This window comes from Tenrec ecaudatus, chromosome 9, assembly GCF_050624435.1.
Source record: "Tenrec ecaudatus isolate mTenEca1 chromosome 9, mTenEca1.hap1, whole genome shotgun sequence".
Taxonomy (NCBI): Eukaryota; Metazoa; Chordata; class Mammalia; order Afrosoricida; family Tenrecidae; genus Tenrec; species Tenrec ecaudatus.
The window spans coordinates 69,641,801-69,664,303 of record NC_134538.1 but is presented as its reverse complement, the minus strand read 5'-3'; the positions used below and the strand labels follow the sequence as shown (position 1 = coordinate 69,664,303).

At 42.5% G+C, this 22,503-nt stretch overlaps 2 protein-coding genes across 2 annotated transcripts in view; one reads left to right on the top strand and one right to left on the bottom strand.

The window, feature by feature from the left end:
- NME8 (NME/NM23 family member 8) overlaps positions 1-1,280 on the top strand; it is a 56,305-nt gene extending 55,025 nt beyond the window's left edge. Inside the window, exon 15 of the mRNA XM_075557320.1 lies at positions 1,049-1,280. Within this exon, the coding sequence (XP_075413435.1) occupies positions 1,049-1,280 (232 nt within the window). The remainder of the gene's footprint in view (positions 1-1,048) is intronic.
- A 10,131-nt stretch (positions 1,281-11,411) lies between these two features.
- SFRP4 (secreted frizzled related protein 4) lies at positions 11,412-22,459 on the bottom strand. Its single transcript, XM_075558189.1, has 6 exons — positions 21,846-22,459; positions 20,344-20,424; positions 20,184-20,249; positions 17,514-17,712; positions 15,081-15,144; positions 11,412-13,071 (listed from the first exon to the last, which is right to left on the bottom strand). The coding sequence occupies exons 1-6, from the start codon at positions 22,288-22,290 to the stop codon at positions 12,826-12,828; spliced, it is 1,101 nt and encodes a 366-aa protein (XP_075414304.1). The 5' UTR covers positions 22,291-22,459; the 3' UTR covers positions 11,412-12,825.
- Between the last annotated feature and the right edge of the window lie 44 nt (positions 22,460-22,503).

Genomic DNA, 22,503 nt, shown 5'->3' with positions numbered 1-22,503 from the left:
TCTATTTTCTAAATGTCAGGGGTTAATTTATTTTCTATCTCCTTCTTTCCTCTCCTCTCTTTTTCTTCTCTCCTTCTCCTTCTGATGTCTATCCTGGCTTATTTCCTTCTATTGTCTTTTCTATCTATGCTTTATGACACCTTTTGAATTCTGGAACATTTAACAATGTGTCTAGAGAGATAAAATTGATAGAGTTCAGACAAAAGATTGTAGAGAAAGAAAAAAATATCTAATAATGCTTTAAGCTTTGAATGCAAGTAGTGATTAGATATGATAACCAGAAAGATGGAACTTTTCAGTAACTGCAGAGAACTTAGGGGAATAAAAAAGAAACAATCATCTTCATGTCCACTGTATGATGCGGTCCACAGAAAGCAAAATTTAGTGTTTTAAATATTTATTAAGGTTGTCCCATGGAAAGGAAGCAAAATAAGCAGGATTAGGAATAGGGGGGAATCAATCTGCAAAGCAGCCCAGAACCATCCTCACTGACCAGAACTAGATCGGTCCTTCAGAATTGTCCTGCCTTTGGCTGAAATGGTCAGACCTTCATACTCTTTAATAAATCAGGTAGACCACCCTGCCAAAGAGAGTGACCTTGAGCATGTTACTCTCTGCAACAGAGGCCATCACGATAGCTCATAGTTGATGGACAACCATTTCACCAAGCCCTTCTTTCAAGGGAGGTCAAAGGGGTTGGAAGACAATATCTAAATCATCTATTTATGCTTTCCCCAACTTTAATCGACAAGTTATTCTTCCCCAAGTTGAAAAATAGTAAGCTTTCTTTGACAAGTTATTCCCTAGAACCATGGCACTCTTCCATATAGCATCCTTAAAGCACAATATATTAGAAGAGGAAGAAGTGGAATTAAAATAAAAAGAGAGAGAGGGAAGGAAGAAGAAAAACAAAGAAATCAGAAGATGATACAAAGTTGGGTAAATAAAAAGGAGACCTCTGGTAAAGTTGTGGCACTACCATTAGCCACATATGCAATCTCTGAAATTATAAATAGCCCAAATATTCTGAAAGCATCTTTCCTTGCAGAGGTCCAAGTGTGGTCATGATCTTGACCAGGTGGAATGCTATTTCTGATTGGAGAAAACTCATGGGGCCCTCAGATCCAGAAGAGGCAAAACTACTGTCCCCAGAATCAATACGAGCCCAATATGGGATCAATGTTTTGTACAATGCGGTTCATGGCTCATCAAATGCCTTTATAGCACAAGAGGTCATTAAAAAACTGTTTGCTGAGATTGAACTTGAGGTACTTGAGTAAAACTAAGGTATGGTGCTTCTTTTATCATTTTATTCTTTTTTTTCTCGGGGCTTGGTCTAGGAAAAAGCTGGGTTGGGAAGACCAGAACTTTCCTATATTCCTGAATTCAGTATTCCTTTCCTGCAGAAACACTGTTATTTCATAGCAGATTCTAAGCCTAAATGCTGAACTCTGGAACAGGGGAATCCGGTTACATGGAGGCAGGGAGAGGCATCCAGGTCATGAATGGAGGCAGTGGGTGCTTGTGAGATAGACACAACTGAGTTTGAAGACCTTGGCCTCAAGACATTTGTTTCACTGACCATGTCACCGTCTCTGGCACTCCTACCTCTTAAATGGTCAAAATCTCATTCATTAACCTGAACCTGGTGCTCTATCAACAGCCTGTGTATAATCTATGATAAGGTGATAAAATAAGAAGGACTTTTGGTGGTATAAATTGTCTGCACTCAGCTACTTATCTAAAGGTTGTCAGTTGAAATGCACTCAGTGGCGCTGTGATAGAAAGGCCTGGTAACCTCCTCCAAAGAACATAGCCTAGGAAACCCGACGGTGCACTTCCGCTCAGCAACAAATAATGCTGCTATGAGTCGGAATCTACTCAACATCAACCTTTTTTCAATGTTAGAGAATATCATGAACCACAGATAAAAGACAATAATGTATAGTTCTTGCCAAAGGTGCCCTTAGTAAGTAAGTGCACACACACACACACACACACACTCACAACTATCAAGTCTATTCCAGCTCCTAGTGCCCCTATAGAGAGAAGAGTAGAGCTGACCTTTAGAGTTTCCAAGGTTGTGTATATTAACAGGAACAAAAAGTCTTGTGGTTCTCCTCCATGTAGCTACGATTATATGCAAGAGCCTAGCCACTGTGGAAGATGGTGTGTGAAGTGGCTGACTTTTCCCCCATCAGACCCCTTTCTTCTTCAGTTTCATAGGCAAGTGTTGAAAGAGCATGCTCACAGTGGTCTACTGTACGGCTCTACTTGCTGACTTACATGTGGCTGCAGAAATGCTACTGTGTGGAACGTTTGTCCTCACGGTGAATCCTGTCCTCACCTGGCTACGTCCCACTGAAAATCAGCCCTAGAGCCCAAGGACAAAACAGTGTGAAATGTTTCTTCCTCAGAGGGCTGATATTGTGCTTCTCTGTCAGCCTGTCGCCAGTCCTTTGTTCAGCTTCAGTTAGAGCTGAGCTGTGGTCCAGGACTGTATGTGCAGTCCCTCCACTAAAAGAAAAGTGATACTTGATTCAGTGGCTTAAGCATTAGGACTCTGCAAGGTTTGCTGTTCAAATCCTCTAGCCACTCTCAGGAGAAAACTGAGAAAATGTGTCTGCTTCTGTAAAGATTTACAACCTCCGAATCCCTGTGGAGTGGCTCTACTCTGCTTTTTAGGTGTCTGTGAGTCAGAATTGACTAAATAGCAATGGGATTTTTAGTTTGGTTTGTATATTCAAAAGAATATATAGGTAATCCTAACACCAAGAGACTTAAATTAAAACAAGTCATTCATAAAGTTTCTTGAAGAGGTAGCAGTGAATTCTACCCCCTAAAATAAATAAATGAATAAATAAATGAATAAATAAATGAATAAATAAATGAATAAATAAAACAAGTAAGTAAAATGAATAAATAAAATAGAGCAACAACAACAAATTCCTAAACATCTACAATATCCTCAGAGACTCACGGTGGACGTCTCTGCTACTGTTTTCCTTGTCCCTGTCCCTTCCTTCCTCCCCATGATATCCAACAAATACAGACACAGTTTCGTTGGCTTTCCCACATTCTGCTCCTCTTCCTGGCTATTGGCTTAACCAGCAATTCTGGATCTCAAACATGGTGGGTGGGTGGTGGGGAATTATGGTGACTCACCATTTAATATTTTACCTTGCCAAAGAATTTGGTTATTTGGTCACTGGTAAATGCTTATTTAGATATAGCTAACTTGTTGAATTATATACTGCATATCTGGAATCTGTTCATAAAACTCCAATATGGAAAATCACTACTGCTCTTTTAAAATAGAGTGTAGCATGCAATTGACTTCACTGAATGTCTTTCCTCTTTTCTCAGAACTTTGTGAAGATAATACAAGCATTCATGCCACCAAGGAATCATGTGATACAGCTTCCTTGTTTTACCTCAAGGTGAAAAACACCTGGCTCAGCATAACAATAAAATTGTTGCCCCCAAATCAATCTGAGAAATCTGTTATTACCCTATCTTCCAGAAAGGAGTGTGGAGAATGTGTAGAAGCAAACATAAGCTATAAAATAAGTGGGCAGCAACATGTGATGGGGGAAGGGAATAGATGAGCAAATGAAGCCGGGAGTGGGTTACATGCAACCTGAACACTAGCCACCGCCCACAGCCATCAAGCTGATTCAGACTCATGGGTTTCAGAGAGTGTTAATCTTCGTGGGAACAGACCTGATGGGCCCTGTTGTACCCTTTAGAGGTTGAACAAAATTTTGACTCCGAATTTTCCAGCAGAAATTTTGGTAAAGTGACGTATAAATTTACACAAATTGCTACGTAACTGTGAGTTATGCACCTAACTCACTGCTTGTAAGGTAATTTGGATCTCTCCAGGGATGGGAGATCATATCAATCCAAAGTTTTAGGGTTAGTTTTCATTGTTTGCCCTCCGCCCCTATGATATAATTCAGAAGCTCAGCTGGCATTGTGGTTATGCATTGGCCTGCTAACCCAAGGTCAGCTGTTCGAAACCACCAGCTGCTCCCAAGAAGAAAAACAAGGCTTTCTACTCCCATAAAGAGCTACATTCCTGGAAAGCCATAGGCAGTTCTCCCCTGTCCTATAGGATCACTAATTGGCAGCATTGACTCCATGGCAGTGAGATTTTGAGGATGTAATTTGAATAATTTTTTTCTTGCAGTGATACATTTTTTATTAATAAAATTAGTTGTCATCAATTCTGGTACATGGTGGCCTCAAATGTAACAGACCAGAACTGTCCTCTAGAGTTTTCAGTGACCAATTTTTCTTTTTTAAAAACAACACACAGTTATGATCTCACATCTTAGTCCACAAAATTACATCTTTGCTCTCTTGCACTGCACATCTGTGCAGTGGATTTTCCCAGAGCAATCAATATCTCATTTGAGTTCTTGACTGATACTTCCCTGAGCACTGATTGTGGATCAGATGAAATGAGAATTTTGGCATCATACTTTTTTCCTGTTTATCATAGTCATGCTTACCATTCTAGTTGTGTGTGTTTGTGTTTTCTTTATATTGAGATAAAATCCACACCGAATGCTGCAGTCTTTGATTTTCATCACCAAGTGGGCGAAGTCCTCCTTGCTTTCAGCAAGCAGGGTGATATCATGTGTACATCAAAGGTTGTTAATACATTTTCCTAGAATCCTTATGCTATGTTCTTCATCCTAGAGGCCAGGTTCTTGGATTAGTTACATAGTATATAATCCTAATAGTTACAGTGAAAGCATACAGCCTATTGCATACCTTTTCTGATTGTAAACCCTGCAGTATCTACTTGTTCTGTTTGAACAACTGCCTCTTGGCCTGTGTGTAGGTTCCACATGAGCACAACATTCCAGTGTTCTGGAATTCCCATGCTCTTCAGTGGTATTGCACCCAACCAAATGCCTGTGCACAGTCTCTGAGGCACAAGTCAACATCTCTGGCATTGTACATTTTCAGTCAAGATCTATCTGACGCACAGCAATAATTTCACATCATCTTCTCCAGCTAATTTAAGTTTCTGGCAGCTCTCTGTGTCTGAAACGGTTCTTAATTATATCCTGAAAAATATTAATGATATTGTACCATAATTCCCACATTCCGTTGGATTACCTTTATTGGGAAAGGACACAAAAATGGATCTCTCTATGCATATCCACTGCAGAAAATGGACAGATAGCCTCCACTGTACTAGATTCTCTTATATGGTCTTCTTCTTGGACTCTCTTGGTACCTTTGTTCTCACTGGAGTGGATTCCCTGGTGCAGATGCTTGACTGAACTGTGTCTGAACTTGCTCAATCCTTGGCTGGTACTTTGGATGACCTCCCAAACCTATTTTAATGCCTTCAATGGAAGGAGACAATTGACTCAGCAGCTCTGCATATGATTAATAACTGCTGAAATGTTTCAATGACATAATAAATATGCAAAATTATTAGAAAATTACAAATGTCAACAGATTTTTTAAATCCACCAGTTTGAATCAACAATGATATTTTTTATCATCCTGTGATGGAATTTTATTCATAATACCATTATTTGTTTAACCTTAGTTACTTATAACTCAGTATTTTTAATAGTTTTACTGGCATCTTACTCACACAGCATACAATTCAACTATTCAATCATATTAAGAAGAGCTGCACAATCATCACCACTGTACCTCAATATTAATACTCAAGTTTTTATAATTTTATGATGCTCAGGAACTTTTCTCTGATTATGAGTCATCTCTGTTAGTTGAACTCATTTGCTAATTGTGTATGCTTTTTTCTGCTTTTCTTTCTTTATAAAAATTTTATTGGGGCTCATAGGGCTCTTATGACAATACATACACACATCCATTGTGTCAGGCGCATTTGTACATTTGCTGCCATCATCATTTTCAAAACATTTTCTGTTTGAGCCCTTGGCATCAGCTCCTCCTTTTTCACCTTTCCTCCCACTCTCCCTCCCTCATGAACCCATGATAATTTATAAATTGTTATTTTCATGTCATACACTGACGGATGTCTCCCTTCATCAGTTTTTCCATTGTCTTTCCCCCAGGGAGGGGGTTATATGTAGATCATTGTGACCGGTTCCCCTTTTCTCCCCCCACCTTTCCCTTACCCTCCTGGTAACTACTCTCATTGTTGATCCTGAGGGGGTTTATTTGTCCTGGATTCCCCGTGTTTACAGCTCTTATCTGTACAGTGTACACAGCTCTTATCTGTACCGGTATACATGCTATGGTTTAGCCGGATTTGTAAGGTAGAATTGGGATCATGATAGTCGGGAATAGGAAGTATTAAAGAACTAGAGGAAAGTTGTATGTTTCCGCAGTGCTATACTGCACCCTGACTGGCTCATCTCTTCCTTGTGACCCTTCTATAAGGGGATGTCCACTTGTCTACAGATGGGCTTTGGGTCTCCACTCTGCACTTCTCCTCATTCACATTGATATGATATTTTGTTCTGGGTCTTTGATGTCTGATACCTGATTCCATCAACACCTCATGATCACACAGGCTGGTGTGCTTCTTCCATGTGGATTTTATTGCTTCTCGGCTAGATGGCCACTTGTTTGTCTTGTTTTTTTCTGCTTTTCACAGCATGCCATTAAAGTTATTTAAGCTTACCATTAAAAAGGTGATCTTTATCTAGATATTACAATGAATTAGTTTAGAATCATTGCTTTCCTGTAAATATCACAGCTAAATATAGTTAGGAGGCATTGGCGGGCTACCATGAAGAATACCTGGGTACAATGCCCGGCCAACACACTTCATTTGCAGATGCCATCTCTCTGCCAGCGAGGTTGGCATGCTGCTGTGATGCTGAACAAGGTTCATCAGCAATTCTATATTAAGACATTCTAGGAGGAGACGCCTGGCGACCTGCTTCTGAAAAATAGCAAGTGGAGTGAAGCAGGACAGGGCAGCATTGTGCGTGGGGTCCCCATTAGTCACGGGCTAACCAAATAGCAGCTAATAGCATAACAGCAAACATATTAGGTGTATAAAGCCTGAACTTGTAAACAGATTAACACACATATTATCAATGCAATGATTCCCATATTTATGTTTACATGACTTAAAACCCTATTATAGTCTCGTGTGCTTACTCTTCTCAACATACACTAATAAAATCTTTGGAAGGAGTCACACCAAATGCTACCTGCAGTTATTTTCACATGTCGTTTTTATTTTGTCTTGACTTATATGTCTCATCGAAGAGTATTTCCATGGCCATCTTAACGTTCAGCCTCTACCTTGTGTACTGACGTAGCTGTCCTATCATGGTGCACTATTCATCTGAAGCAGGTTGGCCCGCTGAATAACATTGTTACTTGGCAGTGAGGTCATAAGTTGACAATTAACTTGAAATTGTTTTGTTTTTTTGTTAAACCCTTGTGTCGAGGGCTGACTTTCAATAGATAGCAGCGAGGGAGCTTTTCTGCTACGTACGAAACCCCGACCCAGAAGCAGGTCATCTACGAATGGTTTAGCACCAGGCTCCCCATGAACGTGCGCTGCGTGACGGGCGAGGGGGTGGCTGCCTTTCTGGCTGCGCCCCTAACTTGAAATTTTTATTGGCATGTCTTTCCATACGACATAATACATCTCTCAGAGCAGAAATACCTTTCAAAATTAGTTTTTACTTTTGGAAATATCGTCGGTCTTAAGATGCATTCTGTGACAAACAGAAGCAGCAATGTGTTTGTTCATGATTCCTCAAGCCAACCAAACCCACTTCCATCAAATTGATTCCAACTCATCGTGACCCTCTGGGAGGCCCTGCTCCACAGCGTTTCCAAGGCTGTGAATCTTTCCGGGAGCAGACTGCCAGGTTTCTCCTGCTGAGCAGCTGGTGGGCCCAACCACCAACCTTACCTGTCAGCAGCTGCACTCTTAACCACTGCACGACCAAGGTCCGTATGGTCACAAATGAACATGCCCTCTAAGCCACAGCTTCATGTTTCAGAAAACTCAGCATACGTTGGTCTGAGAACTTTGGGCCCGTGGGACTCCTCAACTCCTTCCCTCAATCCTCACAGACACCAGATAGCTGCTCAGACCAGCTCTCTCCAGCTCTTGTGCTTCCGCGGCTTGCTTGCCAGATGGCTTCTCACAGTCCACCTAATGTTTCCATTCCATGATTCCAAAGGACCTTTTGTTGTTGCTGTTGTTGGTTTTTGAACTGATGATAATATCAGCTCGAGAATTGTGCTAACATTCACTTTCACTCAGGGATTAATCCACCCAACAGAAACACTCAAGCTAACTGAAATAGAGAGAATGCAATGGACCTTGTTGTTGGACCAAACAAGTGTGGTCACGCTGAATAGGATTAGAACTGGAACGGAAGAAAGTAGGACATTTACGTCCTCGTGCGTCTTCAACGAAGGCTGGATGGCGAGCAAACCCTTTGGCATTTGTGTTAAACCCTCTGTCTAGCTCAGTAGTTATATTTTAAAATTTGATTCGTGAAAAATATTGAAGATTTGGCATAGCCTTTCCTCAACAGTCAGTTTGTGTCTCTCTATCATTTATCACATGTAGAGACTAACCCTGCCAGAATGACTATATTGAAAAACACTGATCCCCAAATCCCCCCATCTAAAGCACTCAGCGGCTCATTCCCCAGCTGTCGGAGTGTGGGCCCTGTTGTCGGGGATGACTCACAGACAAAGAGAGAAGCTTTGCTCAAGATCACGGCCGTAACTAAGAAGGATAAAATTCACTGGGGTAGGCAGCCATCTTGACCAGGAAGTTATGCTTTCATACCCTCATTGCCCAAGAATTCTAGAGAACAACCGACAGTGTTTAGGAAGCTTCTTTGTTAGGCATACTCCTTGGTCCAAAGAAAGGAAGTATCTTGGGGAACCAACTAAGACATTTCTGCATGTATTTAGCTATTAAGATGTATACTGATGTTCCAGTAGAAACAAATTAAATGTCGTCTAACATAGCGCTTTTTGAGTAATGTGTACCATTTGTTATCAATGAACCCGTATCACCTTTATTCAGGTGAACAGTCTTTTCAATAAAGGGTCAAGGGAAGATAGCTGGTTTCTATGTGCACACTATTTTTTTTCAAATTATATAAGTGTGCAGAAAAAAGCTAGAAATAGGATACAGAAGTACTAACAGTGATGGTCTCTGCGTAGTGAGGAGTTTAATTCGGTAGGACTTTATTTCTACTATTTTTTATTTCATGCATTTAGTTAATGCTTTGTAGGGAGCATATGCTTACCATATTATTAAAAGAGAAACAACATTGTTTTAAAATAAGAAACATTTCCAGTTGTCCTTCAATTATGAAATTTGTTGATTAAAAAAATCACAAGATTTTATTTGTTCTGATTATAATAACCTGACTCTTAAACAGTGCCTGATTCAGAGACAGAAGCTCCATCATTCTTCTTAAAATAATTATGTGGAGAAGATGTCTGTGAAGTGAGAGAAATGATTGTGCCGGCATCCACTCAAAGGCCACCCCCGTACTTGCTGCATCGCCCTTAGTCTGGACTGACGTTCAACTTGAGCTTTTCACAGAAACAACCAAACCGAGGTCTTGGCTTGGTTTTGAGAAATTAATCAAACTGGTAAATGTGCCTAATTCACTTATATTTTTCATGTAGTATTCAATGCCTAATTTTAGAGCAGTCTTCAAAGTAAACCGTGATTACACTTGTAAGTTCATCTCTTAATTAATTCAGTTTTCTGTTAATTAAAAAAAAGGGGTTTTTTTATTTTAAAAAGTAGTTTTCCTGAATTTCCAGGATAGCTCTAAAGAGGTAAACGGGTAAAGATGTCTTTACACATCCTTGTTTCAAGCTGTTTTGAATACTGTGCTAAATACTTGTCTGACCTTCCTTAGGGGTAAAGGATATTTGGCTTTTATACAGCAGGACCGTGTGCGAAGGTTCTTAGTTTAGGACCCTGTGTAGATCCAGCTACTGGGCTCAGTTAAGCTTTCAGGAGGAGGTGAGCACAGGTACCAAGATCTGCACTAGCACTCTTGCCCTCCTGCGCCCCTGGCTTCATCCTGCATCTCACTTACATTTCCCAATGGCTTAAAAGACAAAATTAAATCAGTTGTTTAATGATTTTGTATCAATGCACCATGTAGCTTGCAACTTCTCTGGGAAGAAAAGGCTGTGGGGTAAAAGCTGTGGTAAAACCTGCAGGAGAAATGCCTCCTAACCTTTGAGATCATTTTGGCTCCAGGCTCCAAGCTAGTACGTGGTGGCAGTAAGACAGCAGGTCTTGCCGTCACAAGCCTCCCACCACTGTTCCCGTGGCACCAGCTATCTATCAGCAGAGAGAAAATTCCCTTAGGTCTGATCATCAAGATACACAGGTACCTTGACACGGGTGAGGGTGCATTGGGTAAATCTGAACAAGAACTCTTCAGTGTTAAAAAGCCAGGCTATTACCTTGAGAACTAAGGTATGCCTGACCCAAGCCATCGAATTTTCCCCTTGCCTCATGTGCATGTAGAAGTAGGACATTGGATAAGGAAAATGGAGGACAAATGGATGCATTTGAACTATGGAGTCAGTGAAGAGTATTGAAAGGACCATGACTGCCAAAAGAACAAGCAAACCTGTCCTGGAAGAAGTACAGCCAGAATGCTCCTTATTGCCAAGGATGTTCTTAGGACACGTTATCAGGAGATATTAGTCCCAGGCGAAGGATAACAAGCTTGGTTCTGTGGGGGGTAGTGGAAAGAGGAAAAGAGGAAGGGCCTTCGCGGGATGCATGGGCACAGCGGCTGAAACAGCGGGATGCATGGGCACAGCGGCTGAAACAGCGGGATGCATGGGCACAGCGGCTGAAACAATGGCCTCAAACATAGGAACAATTGCGAAGATGGCGCAGGTGCTTCCTTCTGTTGTACCCGGAGTCAGAATGAGTCTGAGCCGACCCAAGGACACCTAACAACGACACGTGGTGTTCTGAGAAGGAGCCCTGGCGGCACTGTCGGGTACGCATTGAACTGCCAACTACAAGGTCTATGGTTCAAAACCACCATGTACTTTGAAGACAAACGATGAAGCTACATGCTCCCATGAAGATCTAGAGCTTCACAAACAATATATAGGGTTGCTACGAGCCAGAAACAATTGGATCACAGTGAGTGGACTTTTTAAGATGTCCTGGAAGTGAGCCAGACATATCCTGTGTCCAATTATAGCTGTAAAAGACTTTAAAGTTTGATTAATTGGTACTTGTTATAAATTGAATTGCGTGTCACCAAAAGATGTGTAGGAATCCTAACCTTTATCCATGTGGAAGCAATCCTCTGGGAATTGGCTTTTCTCTGTTATAATGATGAAGCCCTACCAGTGTAGGCTCTCCCCCAACCTATCCACTTCTAAGATATTTAAAGAAAAAACTAGACACAAGAGGAACTTACCCAACATAGATCCCCACATTTATTTGACCTCCTGGCTCCTTTTCAGGAAGGAAAAAGAAGCCCGATGTCCCCCTGGCAATTGGAAACGTCTATACTGTAGCCTATAACCCAGGATCAAGTGTAAGTATTCGAAGCCCCTTCCCTCTCCCCGGCATTCCAGCAGCGACCAGGGCATGCATGGCATTGTTCACTTTGGGAAACACTGTTACAGAGGAGGACAGACACTATTGATGGAAATGGAGGCAGCTGATTCTGCAACCCAGGAAGTTCAGGGATTGCTGGCTACTAGAAGTTGAACTAGTCAAAGGAGGTCCTCCCTCTAGACCGCATACACTGAACTTGGACTTTCAGACTTTTGAACTATGAGAAAATACATTTCTTGATTAAAGCCACCACTGGTGTCCTTTCTGTCCCATCGGCACTAGAAAACAAAACTCATTGGTGTTGCGTTGATACTGACCCCGAGCTGCTGTCTAGGACAGTGTAGAACAGCAGCTCAATAGAGTTTCTGAGGTTTCCGTCTTTGTGAGAGAAGACTGTCTTATCTTCCACAGAGTGGTTGCTGGGTTTAATTGTGGATCATGAGGTTAGCAGCCCAACGCTTAACCAACTATGCCACCAAGGCAAAGGCAGCACCTCAATCGTCATGAGAAAAGCCAATGCATTGTTGATGATGCCACATCAAGAGTACTGTGAGAGCCTCTTCACTGATAGGCGTTAACCAGAGAACCAGGCTCAGACACTGTCTGCCTCTTCTTTTTATTTATTATTATTTCCTTCTTCAAGGTGTCTAGCTAAAAACAGAGCAGAAAGTCTTCTTTGTCCGAACAGATTACAATTTTTCAAATCCTACTTTTCTAGTTTTTCCTACCATCCCCTCGCATCATACACATCTTCCTAACGACACAGAGATCTTTTAAACAATCGTGGCTCCTGCATTCTTCCTTAGAAGCATCACATTTGCAATTGCATTTGAAAAATGTAGCCAACATCCTAGCAACCGAGGTCAGGCTGAAATTACGCACACACACACACACACACACACACACACACACAGCGTTTTGACATTGGGTGTTTCTTTTGCACTGACACACTCGGTCCAATTCTAAGAACAGAATCGCATGTTCCCTGCATTCACTGAGTGGGCACACATGTGAGACGTCTTCAACCAGCTTTCATCTACCTGCTCTACTCAAGTGCAAGCCTACCCCTATAGCCTGTGGTGGCTTAAAAAGAAAAATGAGGCATATCATTCGGAAAAATGCTGCAAGACGTGTCTATGTAGGGTATTGCAGTGTGTTTTTAAGGCAAGGGGGTGGGTGTCCTGACACAGGTTGCCCCTGGGCAATGCCTGGCGTGGTCCTCTAATGGGGTCTTCGTCCTGAAAGGACTCAGCTCACACTCTTTTCGGGTTTGTCCTCTTTGGGTCCCTCCTGGCACTCGGAGTCTTCTTGGTGCTAACCGGTCGGGGAACGGGCTTTCCCTTTGGTTTGGGTGGGTTACTGCGACTAGTGCGTCCAGCTATCCGCTTCTTGTCCTGAACTGTTCTCCGCTGCCCTGGAGCTGCTTTCTGCGGTTCCTGAATTGATCTCTGCTGTTCCTGAATTGAGCGCTGGTGTTCTTTCAGCCTCTCTTCCCACTGCTGGGAGACAATGCATAAGGGTGACTGTCAAATGCATCTTACTCCTTTATGCTGTCAACATGCTATCAAAGTTCATGCATTTATTTCCTTATGGACATAAATAAATAACGGCAATAGGCACTCTGTATTATGTCCACCAGCGGACCTGTATGTCCACTATAGAGACCTGCACATTAGGATACAAAAGCTAGGCCACTCTTATTTCCAGTAGGTCCATCTCTGGTGGACAAGTTTCAGCTGAACTCCCAGACTAAGAGAGTGTAGAGAAAAGGTCTGGCGATGTACTTCTAGTAATTAACCGAAGGGAGCCCTAATATAGGGTAAACAAACAGCCTCACATGCGCCCTCCATCCGTGGCCTCGCCCAAAACTCCCCCTTCCATTCAAGTCATGGAGCCGGCGCTAACCACTGAGCCCATGCTATCACCAAAGCCATTTTGAGGCAGGGATCATGGGGTGGCCTTAAAGAAGGAGATCTCAGTGTACCGCTCCAGGCCGTCTTCACCAACCACCCGCCCTTTCTGCACCTTCCCCAAACCCAAACCAATTTCACTGTGGTCTAATCAGTTCTGGCTTACAGTGATCCTATAGGGCAGGGTAGAATTTCCTTCGTGGATTTCTAAGACTGTAGATCTTTACGGGAGTAAAAATCCTGATCTTTCTCTCATGGAGAGGCTGGTAATTTTGAAATGCTGACCTCCTGGTTTGTGACACAACTTTTAATCCACTGTACCACCAGGGATGCCTTGCTTGCTCAGAGAGCAGTGTGGACCAAATCCTAACCCTGCAGCTGCACAGGGTGACAAACCGTACAGTACCCCTGGGAGTAATCTTCTCATAAATTATATCGTCCATGTCACCCCAGTGACTTCCAATTCTGTTCTTCAGGCTCTCAGCATCTAGTAACTGGGAAGGACAGTTTAGTTTCTGTTCAGGGCATCTCCTGACACCTATCAATCAAAATAGAATATTGTCTGACAAAGTGCTGGAAGATGAGACCACTAGATTGGAAGGCACTCAAAATATATACGGCTGCAATAATGGACTTGAGGTTACCAATGCTCATGACGATGTCTCGTTTTGTTAAATACGGGGCTGCTGTGGGGCAGGGTTGATGCAACAGCAGCTAACAGCATCTCCCCTGCCCTAAACGTTTTCACTGAGGCAGCTCCCCAGAACCCAGACAGTAACAATACCTTTCGTGAACTTGAAAACACAAGTTCTCCTGAATGTACCTAAGCATACATTATGGAGAAGACATGATTTAAATTTTCAAACACATAAGGAGGTTTCTTTAATCCCTGTGTAATTTTAAATCTCTGGATTCCTACAGTAAAATGACTAATATCATAGAGTTACCACTAAAATCATGAATTTGGCCCTAAGATAATTAGTTTTTGTATGTTATTTACATTTACAAATATCTAAAAATTATTTTAGAGGCAGTTAAAGATAGCTTTGTGTAGTGAGGGGATGTGTTTTTAAGTAGGTAGTTAATCCCTAAAGATATGTCTGTTTTAGTCTTCAAGCCAAACTCACTGCCATTGTCAATTCTGACACACGGTCACCCTGACAGGGGAGGGTAGAACTGTCCCTGTGAGTTTCCAAGGCTGTCACTCTTTACAGGAGTAGAAAGTCTCCTCTTTCTCCCAAGGAGTAGCTGGTGGCTTTGTACTGCTGATATTCTGGTTACAATCTGACTGTTTGATGTAAAAGTGAAATGTTAGCAATAATGAAAATAAAATCTATGTTAATGGGGAAATAGACTGTAGACCAGTATTTAATGCAACCAAATCACATCTGAAGTTCAATGACAGCAGCTGTGATAAAAAATACCAAGTAAGAAAAGCTATATACTCTTCTCAATTACCCAGTCAAAAGTCAAGTACAATTGAGCTTGCTGGCTGCAAGGATAATTTGGATATGGTGGAATGCAACGGATCCGTACACTCTGTGGAATTTCTCTCATGCCCTTGGGTCCACATTCACAGTGTTGCTCGTTACACTTACTATGGATCTTTTACTGAGTTGATCTCTCCATTTTTCAACTAGGCAATTTTCAAGAAGCATCATCCTAAAAAACAAAACAAAAACAACCCCACAAAGGAATGAGTCCATATAAGTCCTTGATTATAAAAATCTAAAAATCAGTGTTCAATGTAAAAAAATAAAATATCTTCAATAATCTAATCCCACAATGTGGATGAACACCATCTATATTTTAGTGATGTTTTCATTCATTCTTCTTTGTACTTACACATTTTGTGCCATATTTTACACTTGAATAATGATGTATATTTTATCTTAAAATTGTTATGCACCTTCACTGATATAACATTTAAAAAATTATAACTGCAATAACCATATAATTTTTAAAGAAAACTATGAATGGCTATCTGTTTACACATTTCTCTTTGTCTTTGGTTGTTACTAGTACTATCTTGAATATTTGTATAGATACTGTTTGTGAACTGTCTTATTATTTCTCAACACATATTTCTGAAAGTGAAATGATTGGGTCAAAGGGTATGTTTGTCTTTAAGGTTTTCATAGCAGAGGGGGAAATCGTTTTCCACATGGTGGTACTCTCATCCTATTTATTAATATTAAAAATCAGTTAAAATGGGATTTTGTTTTCATTTGGATTTGAATGCGAAGGAGGTTATGTTTTTAAATATTTATTTACTATTAGTCTTTCTGCTAAATCTTGTCTCTGGATTTTATGCTCATCTACTTCTATAGGATTGTTGTAAAGTCTTATTAATCTGTTTGGACTCCTTACAGTGTGAGGTTATTATTACCCATTCATCATATCTTTTTCATCAGACTTTATTTGGATCTTTACATACACAGTAATAGGTGGTTCAATCTGTGTATGGAGCCTTTCCCCTATCATCAGTTGCATTAATCTTATGTAATGCATGGTGGGGCTTCCAAAAGTTCATGGAACAATTCTATTATCTTTTCATTTTGTTTTCCCATGAACTTTATTTGAAGCCCCTCACAGTTTCCCATTCAGGTATCACCTATGTATTGCTCTAATTTTATCTCTTCGCTTATTTTCTAATAAATATTCTCAACACCATTCATTCACTAATATAACAAATCCTGACATGCATTTTGATCTGCTTCTAAATGTTTTCCTCCCTTTTGTATGGATGTCTCTTTTCTTGTACCACACAGTTTTAGCCCTATAGCTTTCCACCCAGTTTGCAGGCTTCATAGAGCAGCTTCCTGCTCATTTCCCTTAGTTTCACAATTCCCTTTCCATGCCCTATTCACTTCTTCTTCCAAATGACCGACGTGAGGCAACACTCAATTCACAAAACAAATTTTTTACTGTGATTTTCATCACAGTTGCATTAAGCCTGGATGCTAAATTGGAAAAGATGCTATGAAAGTTCCTACTTAATTTATTTTTCATCCATTGGTCTATCCAACCAGAATGTAAAGATTGGCTGCCAGGTGCATCTCCAGAACTCCATTGCTCATGGCAGTGGCTACAAACCCGTAAGGGACTTTAATCATGTGGCAGTAGATGGCCAGGTCAGCAGACTTTTCTTTAGCTGTAATACTAGACGGATTTAAACCACCAACCTTCTGGTTAGTAGGCAAACTGCAAAGAGTTTGCACTTCCCTGCGGCCTCCATTAAAAAAATTAATAAAGCCAGTATCTGCCATGTAAAGACTGATTTGCACAGGATTGTTTTTACTGAAGGAATTTTCCTGAGCACATTCACCCTTCGCTTATCCACGTATAAGGTTTCAAAGATCATTATGCTGAAGCAGCTGTATGGAAGTTTTTGCAATAGATTCCCCCTTCCCATCGCCCCTGCCCATCAGTTGCCCCTGGAGCATCTCCGGATGTGTGTGATGCAGTACAGTCCTGTCCACTTCCCCACCCCATCTTCCTCACTACCAAGGAGCTCGCTAGAGTGGAAGGCAGGGTGGTTGGGTGTTGGTATGAGAGTATCATATCAAATGAGAGTAGATATGTACTTTTTTGAAGTCACTTAGTGACTTCTGAACTGGATTCATAAAGTTTTCACTCAAACACTCATGTTTCTATTTATCCTTAATTCTATGAGCACAGGTAGCCCTTGGGTGGAACCAATGGTTAGGTGTTCAATGACTAGCTAAAGCATTGCTGGGTTGAACCCCCACAGAGTTACCATGGAGGAGAGGCCTGCCAATTCCCTTGCCAAGGGTCACAGCCTTGAAAACTTCCCAGAGTGCAATTCTCTTCTGCCACACAGGGGTTTGTTATGAACTGGAATTGACGGAGGGCAACTCAGAACAGTACATCATTAATACAGATGATAAATGATACCCTGTTGTGGGCATCTCCTACAGGTGCTTCTTCTTAAGGAAATTTGGCATCGTACTTTAAGTCATGAATGCTCCCTGAGACTCATTTTGATAAGCAGCGAACTGAGCGCCTACCTTGAGCGCCACTCGTAACACATGATAAGAACATCTTGGTGGGGCAGAATGTGAGGGCACTGGCAGGAAGAATTGGTCATGAGCAGGACTTGAGTTCGAGGGATGGGGGATGAGGATTTAAAGATCTCTTTCACGTCCACGATGGTTGTTACTTCGTTACAGCCGCTCCGCTGCACACCTTTTATTTTTGCGTGAATAGCTGCAATTTAAAAATTCAGCCTAAGTGTCGTTGAAGGCTTTGGAGGAAAACTAGAAAGGGCAAATTCACATCAACTGCTAAGCATCTACTAAAGAATCAGTCCTGTAATTATGGTCATGTCCAAACGGCCCAAAGGAAGGCAAAAAAGCACACACAATCACATGTTGGGTGATGGAAGGCCTCCCAGATGTCCACGTTGCCTGAAAAGCGCCGCATCATACTGAGATGTAAAAAAGTGAATCCACATGAAGGTGTTAGTAAGGCTCTGCCACCTGGTCAGCAATTGCTCTGTGTGGGGGTGCAGGCTGGATTTAAAGAGAGGGTCTCATCGATTCTTTTCAGTTCTGAAATGCTATGTTATTAATTCTCAAATTAGGCATTTGCTTTTGGGGGGTTTGTTTTTGACAAAACGTATCAGAAAATTGAGTCACACAGAATGGCAAGAAAATATTCACAGATATCTATGTTTTATTTCTTACAGTCTGCCTTGTGATCAGGGAGCATGGTGATGTAGTGAGTTATGAATTGGGATCTTAACTGCGAGGTCAGCAGTTTTAGCCCACTAGCTGATCTACAGGACAAAGATGAGGCATTCTACTCTAGTAAAGATGTACAGCCTCAGAATCCCAAAGGAGACAGTTTACTCTGTCTGATAGGGTCGCTGTCAGTTGGAATTGACTTTATGGAAGTGAGATCTTGCAAGGATTTTAAGTGAGAGTCATATATTCTCAAATTCAGAAGTCATCTGAAAACTTATATAGTTCAACTCCTCTATCTTACAGAAAAGCGATTGGAGTCATAATGGCCCAAATGGCGCACATATATTGCATTGGACTAGAAACCTAAAGGCTGATGGTTCAAATCCACCCAGTTGCCATGAAAGAAAGGCCTGGTGATCTGCTTTTCTAGAGATGACAGCCCCCCAAGCCCCTCTATGGAGCAGTTCAACTCTGTAACCCAGGGCATGGCCACAAGTCAGAACCAACTGGACTCCAATAGGTTTGCTGTTGTTCTGTAAGAGTCATCACAGTTTTAAAGTGAAAGGAGTCTCTGAGATTAGTGAGATCTATTTTTTAATTTCATAAGTTTTCAAAATGAGACGGAAGGGAAATAGAGGTTAGATGTGATATTACAGATAACACACGTTCTGATGACTCCTTCTCACAGAGTTCAAATCAACCTAATGTGCATCTGCCTGGGATTCCATCCTCAGATGCTGGTTTGTGAAGGAGCCAGAGGGTTTGATTGCCAAGGTCGTTTCTGAGAGAATGACATAGGGAATGCTATGCCAGTGTAACTGAGTAGTCACTAAGGCTGGATCTTGGCAGATGAGGAAGTGAGTTGATAAGATTAAGTTATCTAAATAGAACAAGATAATATATAAAAGACGTTTAAAAACAAACCACAAGAACAAAAGGCTTGCAACAAAATAAAGAATTTTTGCTTGGACAACACACGATGGCTGTCTATAAATGCTCAAATTTGGCAGTCTACCTAAGAAATCTTTCTCAAAGTTTTACATTGCTGTGACCTTTCCACGCTCATGTGTGACTTATACTCTAAAGTAGATGTCCTTATTGATGTAATTTTATTGCTATAATTTATTGTAGTCATGGAAGTAATTTTTATTGATGTAATTAGCAGTGTGACTATGAAAAACCACGTTATCAAATAAATATAGGAATCTAAATTGGCAAAGAAAATGAATGTTTTCCCTCAACTATTTTTTGTTTTTTTCAACAGATATAACTTAAGAGACAAAATAAAATTATAAAATGGAAAAATGGATATTTTAAAAGAACCTACTCTTGTTAAATTTACCTTTGGATGATAGTAGTAGAACTATATGTATATTTTAATGTATTTACTTTATCATGATTGACGTTTGCACTTTTTCTTTGAAGAAAGTGCTGAATGATGCCTTCAAATAAGTGAAGAGGGCTTTTAATCTTTGCCAATACTGCAGTCCTAAAATTTCATGATTATCATATTTACCCCCAATTTCTCTAAGATGTCTACTCTTTGTAGCTGCTTATATGTAACAACTACTACAACAAAAAATGGGCAAGTCTTAATTACCTGATCTCAGATGATCAAACTCATGGACTAGAGGACGCCCTGCAGCAATGAAACCAATGAGAGAGGAAATCCAGTGCTTTGCCCCACCTAAGTGGAGCTTCTCATCAGGACAAGTAGGATCGTGATGTCCAACTTTCCATCTGATCCACCTGGCTGTTCTAACTGACTTAGTTTTCACTTGATTTACCCAGGAGGGAAAACGAAAGAGAGCATTTTTATACCTGTTGTTATTGTGTCATCTAAAACCCACCTCATTCATTTAATCGGAAAAATCTCCAACCTCTGCTTTTACTTCATGACTAACAGACCTGGTCTTAGCAGGAGTGGCCAACCCACCTGCGGTTCCGGCAGTGCCCGGTCTCAAAAGTGAGGGGCTGCCTCCGAGCACTTACCATAGCTGTAGTTCTTACTGAGATAAGTCCCCAGAGTCGGCTTCACCTTCTTGCACTTGCACCTGTCTAAAGAAGGCGGAAGAGAACAGCACAAGTGAAATGGGGATCTGCAGTCACTGTAGGGAGAAGCAGGGGCTATGTTGCAGAAATAAGAACTTACCAGGGCTTAGGTGTTTGCAGTCAACGTCAAGAGGCCTTTCCGGAACCATCATGTCTGAGGTGATGTCTATCCACTTCACATCTGAAACACACAGAGGGTCGAATGGACAGGCAGCATGGGTCAGTGTTTTTTTCTGCTAACACAATTGGGGTAAGACCATTCTGAAGGCAAAAACCTAGCCCAGAGAAAACTCCCTTCCATGGAGTCAATGCTAACTCATGGGGACCCCACAGCACAGGGTAGACGGTCCCTGTGAGCCTCTGAGACTGTAAGCTGATTACAGGAGTAGAAAGCCCTGTCTTTCTCTCTCGGAGACATGGGTGGTTTCAAACTGCTGAACTTCTGTACCGTATCCCAGTAGAGCAGTCATAAAAACCAAAACTGTCTTGTGATTGCTGACTAATTGTTTTATAAAGACATCTGGGCTTAGACTAGAAAACCTCCGGGCCGAGACTGCCTGCTCAGTAGAAATGATCTTGGCAGACAGAGACGGCCGTAGTGGATGGTTTCAGTCACTCCCTCCGCAAATTCATTTTAAAATGTTGCTTTTTCCAAGTGGATGGTTTACACGAGCCAAAATCACCCAGATATTCCCAAATGCCCCGCTCACATTTCACTGCGGAGAAGCAGTTATAACCAAAGACAAGCAAAACCCTCTCTATCATTTACATAATTAAAACAACAAATACATCTTCTCTAAAAGCCTGGGCTAGAGAGAAGTTTCAATTTTCTTCTTCCCTTAATTGCCACCTTCCCTCATGTTCTGAGGTCTGACTTCAAAACACTACTCTACAGCAACCCCACAGTCTCCGGAAACGTGGGATAACCTGAGGGCGAGAGAGCCTAGGATAGACAAGGAAATGCAAAAACATAGTTTTAGATTTCATTTCAAAAAGTGGATGTAAAGTCCTTCCCCCCTCCCCTTGAAGTACAGCAAAAAAAAAAAAAAAAACCGATCCAAGGGAAGAGAAGGCAGCAGGAAGCCCAGATGAGTCTAAGATGCCACAGATGTCGCCTCTTCTAATCCGGACCGATGAAATAGACACCTCCGTTTAACAGCAAGTCATGCGGGGCATAAGGATGTCGCCTCTTGTGTCTCGAAGTAGCACTAGCAGAGCACAGTGGCCTCTGCCTGGTGCCATTCATACTGAGGAATCATTGTGCCGGGGCCTGTGAAGTCCCTATACCAGACAGCACGCAAGAAATACGATGCACGTTTGCTGCTGCTGCTGCTGTTTCCACTACGATCTGATTACTGTCCATGAAACGTCTCCAATGACACTTTTTGTGAGAAACAGCCCTCCCCTTACCCCCCCCCCCCCACCGGCTTATCTTTGGGGAAAGCCAATTCAGCTAGAGTTCAAATCTCTCTCCACCCCCAGCTAACTCCTCCGGAATCACCAGCAGCAGGACGGAGGCCACCCTCTGAGGGGTGTCCGTGGTGCTTCCTGGGGCACAGCCCCACTGCCCCCTCGGTCCCCAGCCTCCCTCCTCTCGCTCACCCTCCGGCAGGTCAGTGACGATGGCCTCGGGGGAGATGCACACTCCTCGGTCGTACACGGGCAGCTCGTCACAGGCCAGGCTCTCGGGCCAGCTGTGGTTGTACATCTTCATGAGGGGCTCGCAGTCATCACGCGCGCGCTGGCAAAGGGACTTGCACGGCCTGATGGGGTCATGCAGGAACTCCAGGGTGCAGATGGGTGCGTACATGGCGCAGAGGAAGAAGCGCAGCACGGCGCTGCAGTTGGCCCCCACCAGCTCCTCGTACTGCTCGATGGCCAGGATGGCGTTCTCCTGCGTGCTGTGGTGCAGGTGGTTGGGCATCCGCGTGAGGTTCCAGGGCATGTGCCGGCACATGGGGATGCGCACCGCCTCGCAGGGCGCGCCGCGCACGCCCAGCGCCAGGCGCAGCCCCAGGCCCACCGCCGCCAGCACCGACAGCAGCATGGCCCCGGCAGAGAGGGTCCCTCGCGTCCCGCCTTGTCGCTGGTGTTTTTCGGGGAGCGTCCCCAACGCTCGTGGATCTCGAGCGTCCTGCGCACGGCGCCAGAGCCGTGCCAGGTCCTGGGCTCCCGGCCGCCAACTCCTGCAGGCGGCTCCTGTCCAGGACCCCGCAGCTCCCAGCGCAGTCCGCCCTGGCCATTGCGGGACCCTATTTAT

Bases quoted from the DNA above. Each gene is read 5' to 3' on its own strand.
- SFRP4 (XM_075558189.1), bottom strand. From the start codon at position 22,290: ATGCTGCTGTCGGTGCTGGCGGCGGTGGGCCTGGGGCTGCGCCTGGCG. The intron at 20,425-21,845 runs GTGAGCGAGAGG...TGTGTGTTTCAG, and splicing joins CGTCACTGACCTGCCGGAGG to ATGTGAAGTGGATAGACATC. The intron at 17,713-20,183 runs GTAAGTGCTCGG...TTTAAATTGCAG, and splicing joins CAGTAAGAACTACAGCTATG to CTATTCACGCAAAAATAAAA.